Raw genomic sequence first — 8,167 nt, forward strand, 5'->3', positions numbered from 1 at the left:
GGAAACCTATTCACAAGCAACCAAACAGGCCATCCAACGTGCCTCAAAGGTGTTCGAGAGATGGTTTGGAAACTCCACTGGAGGCGCTATTAATCGATAGGAAGAGAGGGATTACTAATTAGGGTGCTGAGCTAGCCTTGATGGCGAGCTTAACAGTGATGCGTAACTGCAGAGAAGCCCATGCAGCAGCGTTAAGACCCTGCATGTGATGGCCGAGAGCGATCGGTCGATCGATTGCTCCAAGTAGTACGGACGGAGCTAGGGGCGCATCATCACGGGCAGTAATGGCGGCCACCGATCCACCGGCTCGCCGGCCGGGAGAGGTGATGGCCGGAGCCTGCCGGCCGGCTCGGTACCTAGCTCTACCTCTACGTACGTACGCCGGGCCGCCGGCGGTTAATGGGGTGGCGAATAAATATACGTAGGCGCTCGTAAGGAAACGAATGCACTTATAAATATTGCAGTGTGGTGCAGCAGCTAGCTATGCTAGGGAGGGACTGACTGATGAGGAGTGAGGGGTTAGGAGTACTGCACTGCACTGGCCTGACCAGTAGTAAGTGCTGTGAACATCTGGTGGGCCCGCTGGCAGTGTGTCCCCTTTAAGATCCTGGCTACCACTTCTGTGCTCTTCAATTTCCGGCCCCTCCTGAACACGAACCTCTCCTCTCCTATCCTCTCTCTCCCACGGCCTGCGGCTATATAAACCCCACACCGCCCGAATCCAGACCCAGCGCCGCGCACTTACTCCTGAGCCTCCAAGCGCAGGTAGATAGATAGAGCAAAGATCGATCGATCGGAACTCCCCACCCAACCGCCAAGTACGCGAGCTATCTATCCTCTCCTCGCAAGTGCGAGTGCAACAGCTACCAGAGCGCATGGTGTCCTTGCAGTCGGCGCTCCTGCCGGAGGCCAACAGGCGGCCGCCGTGCCTCTCCTTCGTCGACAACAGCAGCGTCGTGGCCTCCACCGCCACCAGCAAGAAGCGGAAGTGGGACGGCGACGACGAGGAAACCGACGGGATCGAGCTCAATTTTGACGCCGCGCCGCTCCCCATCGAGTGGCAGCGCTGCCTCGACATCAAGGTGCGTACTGTTAGCTGATCGCCTGATCGTGCATGCATACTCCATGCTTGTGTGTGTCTCTGTTCGTGACGTTCGTGTTGCGTGTCGTGCAGTCCGGGCAGATCCACTACTACAACACGAGGACGCACAAGAGGACGTCCAAGGACCCGAGACGGGTCCCCGCCGCGACGCCCGTGGCGGTGGAGGACGACGACGCCGGGAATTTCGCGCCGGCGGGGCTAGACCTGGACCTGAACCTGGCATTCGAGCCGCGGCGCCGCTCGCCCGTCAGGGCGGAGGAGAAGAAGCCCCGGCCGGCCGCCGATCATGCGAAGCCACAGGCGGCGGCCGATCGTGAGGACGCGGCGCTGGCCGGCGCGCAGTCGGGCGGTGTGGAGATGGTCGCGGCCGTGTGCATGCGGTGCCACATGCTGGTGATGATGTGCCGGGCGTGCCCGTCCTGCCCCAACTGCAAGTTTCTGCACCCGACGGCAGGCCGGGCTGTGGGATCCCCTCCCATGCGGGCGCCGGAGCCGGCGCCGCTCAAGCTCGGCCTCCAGCTGCTCTGCTGCAGGGACTAGCTACCCATCGATCAAGAACCGGAGCTACCATTCCAATATCCGATTGATCGATCGTCGTCTCGTACGTGGAGCACACCATTCAAAAAAAAAATATGATGCAGTGCACGAGTGTTACAGTGCACACATGTACGTGATCGTCTGATCGACCTTGTAGATGCCTCCTTGTACGTACGTACTTACATGTGCAAGAAATAAACAATGATAATAAATATCGTTGTTCACATGCATGTACTAGACCAGGGAGCTTGGGAGTTGAGACTTTGGAGTGATCATGGAGGTGATGATCATGCACTACTCCTACTACTAGCATGAATGAATGTATGACGTAGATATAATTAAGTGGACATATAAATGTAGTCTGCAACTTCTGGTATGTGTCACTTGTCCGTGCTATGTATGCGATCGATCGAGTACCATGCAATGTAGAAAGTTAGTTGGCTGCTGGTCAGCACAAATTTATTGGCATACGCTAGCTTTATGTTGCTATAGTTTTTTTTTAAGACGAACGTACGTACTGTTGAGTCGATCGCATTGATGTCTGATGGACACCCCTGATCAAGATACATACAGTACGTAGACTCGTCGGCGCTGCATGCATACGTCTACCCGACGAGCCGATCGACGACCAAGCTACCCAGGCACAGCCGAGTCTTGCCGCCTGGACCTGCTGATTAGATTTCCGGTGGCCACTTCCGTCAGAAACCGAGTTTGATCGATGCTGTCAAGTTAGCTGAAAGATGCATGCGGCGTCGGGACGTGCGTAGATAGTGTCGTGAGCTAATCTGGAAACCGATCGGGTCAGATTGGTTCCGAGGGGAGTCGTTTGAATGCGCCTCTCGATCGATCCTGCATTTACTCTGCCGATGGCGGATGCAACGAACCGTCCTCTCCTGTATTGAAGCGCAATATGTTGCTGCCGTCTTTCTCTTGTCACGGCAATGAATTCAATTGAATCAGCCAGACGATTAATTGCCGGGCCGCTACCACGAGTTGAACTTGAACACGCTGGGAGAAGTAGACGATCGACCGAGCCACATTAACTACCTCCTACATACCGATATGTTCTTCTCTTTTATGGAAAAAGAAATTAACCGTTTTCCAAAAATAATACTCATTCGGTCCGAAAAAGAAGTTTTGAATTTATCTAAACTCGAATTTATCTATACACTAGATAGTGTTTAAATATGTAGTACATATAAATTTAGACAAATGATATGTAACATCCCTGTTTAGCAAACCCTAATTAGGAAATGTTTGTGCATTTCATGAACATCATATAAAATGCATTAAGAAAAATGCATTAACTACCTCCTACATGCCGATATGTTCTTCTCTTTTATGGGAAAAAGAAATTAAATCGTTTTCCAAAAATAATACTCACTCGGTCCGAAAGAGAAGTTTTGGATTTGTCTAAATTCGAATTTATCTATAGACAAGATAGTGTTTAAATATGGAGTACATATAAATTTGGACAAATGATAAGACCATCTCTAGCACATAACAAAACACACACATACCTAAACCCTAAACCCAGGGCCGGCCCTGATGGGTGGGCAGGGTGTGCGGCCGCCCAGGGCCCCAAAAATCTGGGGGCCCAATTCTAGATATATGTACATGTATATATACAAGCCTATCTATGTTTAGCTGAAAGAAAAAGCACGTGGCCTGACCAGAAAACCTTGACGCGAACGTGCTAGACTAAAAGTCTAAATAATAACGCCAGAACCGATCCATCGATCTGGGGAGTAGATGATTAGTTACCTACTTTCGTACTTCGCTTCGTATTCCACGCAGCCTTGATTGAGAGTAGTTCACGAACTTTTCTCCACCTCGCACTTCGTCAGCAGGGATCGATCTCCCGCTACTCGTGTTCTCTTCCTATACCAATCAGCGATCTTCCGGCAGGGATCGTCTTCCGATCGATCTCATGGAGATCATCTCTCGCATTAACCACCCCATAGACATAGCGAGCGGTGCACCGCGCACAACACTGTCGGCTGCCCGCACTGATCAGCGATCCCATTGCCGTCCGCCGTTGGTAACCATTCACGACTGCTCATGTAACACACTCTTTTATTTTCAAATAATTTTTCTCTAATTCTGAATTTTTTATGATCAGTACGTTTGAGAAAGGGTCCATCTGGTCACGCTAAAAGGAAAAGAGCAAAAGAGGTGGCTACAAGAAAATTTTAAGGTAATATATATAAATTAGTAGATATGCTATTGTGTTTGGATGTATTTAAATGTTATTTGCAAAACGTTTTTTACGTATATATTCATTATTGCTATCGTGGTGTCTATATTAAGGTCCGGAATTTTATTCTCGCCCAGGGCCCTTAAAATCTCAGGACCGGCGCTGCCTAAACCCTCGGACAGCGTCATTCTTACTCTCTTTTTATGGAAAAATAAATCTACTGTTTTCCAAAAATAATACTCCTTCTGTCCCAAAAAAATGTCTTAAATTTGTTTAAATTCAAATAAATTTAGATAATGTCTAAAGTCTATACGCATCTAAATTTAGATAAACTAGAAACATCTTTTTCAGGACGAAGGAAGTAAAGCTTACAGTTATCTCTAGCACATACCAAAACACGCACAATCGTACAATAACCGCCGATTTTGCAATTTTGGGCTATAAAATTATCCGGAGCATAAATCACAAAACGGCACGACACGAAAAAAAAAGTGGTTAACCTCAACCGTGTCTCCAAAACCCTCATAGTCTCGGTTCCGAGGGCTAGGTTTCCAGTTTCACGCATCCACGTATATTGCTTGGCGGGAGGACATTTAAACTTCTTTTTATATGGGAAAAGAAATGTACTGTTTTTTCCAAAAAAAAAATGCAACTTACTTTTGTAAGAGCATAGAAGATACAACATAGAAGATATTGTTGCCGCCAAAGACGAAGCGGAAGGCGTACCGCGACCCCAAATCTTGTGTCTTCCCCCTCCTCGGCATTCACGAGCCCTCACCCTCCCCCCTCTGTCAACTGCGGCCCCCTGTCTGACCATTGCAGCGCCAGTGTTTGCCAATGTACCGGATAACTATGCTTAGTTGACCCCAAGTTTGCGATTTTATACTTGCGAAATCATGTTGAAATTCTTATATAGTTCTAATCTATGGCATGTCATCAGTTTGCACGTCGTTCCTACTTCATGTGTTGATATGTTGCAGGAGAACAAGGTCAACATTCGTCAAGCGTTGCTAGAAGAATTTGATGAAGGATGTGAGACCGAAGAGGTTGAAGAGGTGGTCGAGGAAGCGTTTGATGCCACTCAAGCAAATGGAAGATCCAAAAAGGTCCACGAATTATACGGATACCGAAGATATTGCTTTAATGAAGGTAGGGTAACGTTGTTTTACCATCGGTAGTTAACCAACAAAATTTGGGCACTCTGGTACGTTATGGCGACGTGGCGACTCACCCTCCGCCTAAACCCTAGGCCTTGCCGTCGGTGATCGCCGGAGAGTTTTGGGTGATCGGATCCATCTGATCCGCTCATTAGGTTCCTCTCTCTCCCCTCGTCAAGGTAATTGGCCCCTTTCCCGTCTCTGCCATGTCTTCTCCTGCATGGATCTGGAACGTGTCTTACATGTCGGTCGACGACATGGATTCTGGTGTTCGTAACCTTTTGGATGGTGAGCTGCATATCTGGCCGGCCAAGCGATGGATCGCGTTGGTTGATGCGGAAGGCACCCCTATCATTGGTAAGTTCCTGAGGAAGGAAGAGGATGCCCTGGAAGTTGGATCTATCGTGGAATTCTCTACATTTCATGCATTGGTGGATCACTGCATTCTTTCCCCCCTGAGGATAATGGATCTGATGATGATTTGAACATCGATAAGTCTAGTGCTCATGATCTCACGGATTTGGTGAAGTTGTGGAAAATATCTTATTCCACAATTAAGGATCTTGATAGAGGGCGTATGAAAGCCTATGATGGTTCCCTCAGTTTGTCCAAGGATAATTTTCTGAGGTTATTTGATGCAAAGAGTGCACCCATTGGATGTCAACGTATGTCGTCTAGGGATATGTTCCATGCTGGGGCGAAAATTCATTTCTCTAAGCATGTGGTCCGAATGGGCAAATTAATTAAATCTAATCCGGCAGTGGATGTGATCATGTCCGAGGGGGCTATTAATGATATTCATATTGGAGTCTGCAGCTCTGAGAATTCACATGATACAATATTGCCTTTACTCACGAAGACAGCTGTGAATGGATTTAAAGGGCAAGAGGATTTCTCTTCGGCAAGCTCAGTTCATGCAGCTCTTTTTCAGGGTTTGGATTTCTCACATGGCATTAATTTTGCTAAGGATATTGGTGCTAAATTCAACACAGAGGTTCATCCTAGAGCTCGCTCTGGTAATTTTATCATGGTGGTTTCTTTTGGACGTGCATCTTTTAAATTAGAGGATGATTCAGTTGGCATAGCTTTGGAGGCTGTTCTTGGTGGGTATTGTGGACAGTTAAAGGCTTCTATGATACGAGATCGAGTTTTTTCCTTCTGTGTGTCGTGTAAAGATGTGGGTTTTCATATTCTGAAACTGAGGAAGTTCTCTTGTGAGAAATTTAAATGTTTCTTCCATCTTTGGGGTCGTGGTGGACCTAATTGGAAGTGGGAATTTCAGAGGTGGCAGAAGGAATGTGATGAGGAGTGGACCATGGTTAGTCCTTCAAGGAAAATTTTGCAACATGGACTAGCTGCTCTAAAGAAGCCTACGTCTAAGCCAATTTTGGGGAAATCTAATGGGCTTGGTAAGAAACTTTCTTTTGCTCCTTCCATTGATTATGATGCATGTTTGGGCTATCAAGATCCAAAGTTAGTAAAGGAAAAGGAAAAGGCTCCTGTTGAAGAATTTGTGACCTCATCTGTGCCAAATATAACCTTTGTACCAGTGAGTCCATACCCTTTCAAGCAGCAATGTGTAGGGGTTGAGGAGGAAAGTTCATCTCGTGGTATGGCGGGTTCTCAAGGCAATGTACAGGCTGGGGTTGATGATTTTGAAAATATGATTGATGATATGGCATATAAAGTTTGGTCCTGTGGTAAATGCCTTAATATGGGTCATCTTACTAAAGATTGTACAAATGAGGTAAGATGTAGATCGTGTTACAGCTACGGTCATGTCAGGAAGAATTGCTTAGCTAGATCAAAAGGAAAGATTTGGGTTCGAAAGGAAAAGCAATCTAACACGTCGCCACGGGTTCTAGTTGATAAGGAGGTGTGCTTATCAGGGGCTGCCGATTCGACTTCTACTTTGGTTGATAAGCCTGTGGAGCCCGTAAAGCAACCCTCCGACCACATTAATTCTAATCCCTCCCCTGTCTCGGCTGCTCCGTCTTCCTCCCAGGCGATGGCGGTTTTCGAGGTCGATCCAACACCATGGCTGCCATGGGGGCATGAGATCATCGATGGAGGTCCAACCCGACTGCCGCGCACGTTCTACTATCCGGCGCAAGATATTCCGGCGCGGCACCTCTCTTACTGCATCGCCTTGGTGGAGCCGACGCCACCGCCGGCGGCATTGGCGCTTTGGAGAGAGCAAGTACGTGACTTCCTCATCGGACCACTGCAGCGCAATGTGGTAACTTCTCAGCCTAGCTTGTTTGGTGTGGGACTCTACGAGATGAGCAGCCCGAACTCTGTTAATGCATTGGTTCAGCATGGGCGTATCGGATTCGGAATAGGCTGCTTAGGTTTGTGCATGTTGGGGAGGCTCCACAGAATCATCGCGCAACACTAGGTTTTCATCGTGGATGGCCGATGATGCTTGGTGTGCATCTGCAGTTATCGCAATGACTATGACATTGCGCATGCTCGTGGCTACTTTTGGGCAGCTTCATACCCGGAACAAGTAATGATCCTGTCAAGGACAGAGTGTTAGTCTATGCATCCTTCCCATCACCCCAATTGGTGCCTCGTGATGTTGTTTTTAACAAGTTTGCAACAGTTGGAGGGGTCAAGGAGTCTTGGACTGCACCTGTTTACATCTTGTCTGCTGAATTTGCGGATGCTTTGCCTGCTGATGAGGATCAGATGCCTCCTGATGGGAACCCTCACCCTTTTCCAGGAGAGTTGCAGCAGCACAATAACAACATGTTTGTTAATCCTCAATTCCCAGAAATTGGATGGGATGCAGTAGAAAATCTGGGTCAGGGCATGCAAGGTGAACAAGGAGGTGGGATGGGGCAACAGGGTGGCTGGCACCAGGAGAATCTGTTGAATCAGGTGGAGGAGCAGGTGTTGGTTGGGCAAGAGGATCAGGGAGTGCTGCAAGAGATGCAGGAATCAATGGTGCTCAACCTCTCAGATAGTTCCAGTTCTTCTGTCAATATGTTAGAGGTGCAGCCACAGCAGCAGTATAACAATATGCAAGCTTTATATAATGAGCTGAACATTGGAATGGTCCAGACAGTTTTTGGCCCTGTCTTGCCACCTGAGATGTTGTGTGCACGTGCTCTTCACTTGGTGCTTCCCTACTTCTGCAGCAGGTCTGTTCCAGAGGCATTGAAGAGGGCA

General features: G+C 48.0%; 1 protein-coding gene across 1 annotated transcript; it reads left to right on the forward strand.

Annotated features, from left to right (window-relative positions):
- The first annotated feature begins 663 nt into the window (after positions 1–663).
- LOC124696241 lies at positions 664–2,001 on the forward strand. Its single transcript, XM_047228996.1, has 2 exons — positions 664–1,082; positions 1,175–2,001. Exons 1-2 carry the CDS (start codon positions 876–878, stop codon positions 1,640–1,642), a joined length of 675 nt encoding a protein of 224 aa, XP_047084952.1. The 5' UTR covers positions 664–875; the 3' UTR covers positions 1,643–2,001.
- Positions 2,002–8,167: the final 6,166 nt, after the last annotated feature.

The sequence above is a fragment of the Lolium rigidum genome, chromosome 3, assembly GCF_022539505.1.
Source record: "Lolium rigidum isolate FL_2022 chromosome 3, APGP_CSIRO_Lrig_0.1, whole genome shotgun sequence".
NCBI classification, from domain to species: domain Eukaryota; kingdom Viridiplantae; phylum Streptophyta; class Magnoliopsida; order Poales; family Poaceae; genus Lolium; species Lolium rigidum.

What these genes read in the sequence shown, in the direction of transcription:
- LOC124696241 (XM_047228996.1), top strand. Translation starts at nt 876, where the DNA reads ATGGTGTCCTTGCAGTCGGCGCTCCTGCCGGAGGCCAACAGGCGGCCG. An exon ending in AGCGCTGCCTCGACATCAAG is followed by an intron (nt 1,083 to 1,174) that starts GTGCGTACTGTT and finishes CGTGTCGTGCAG; the next exon opens with TCCGGGCAGATCCACTACTA.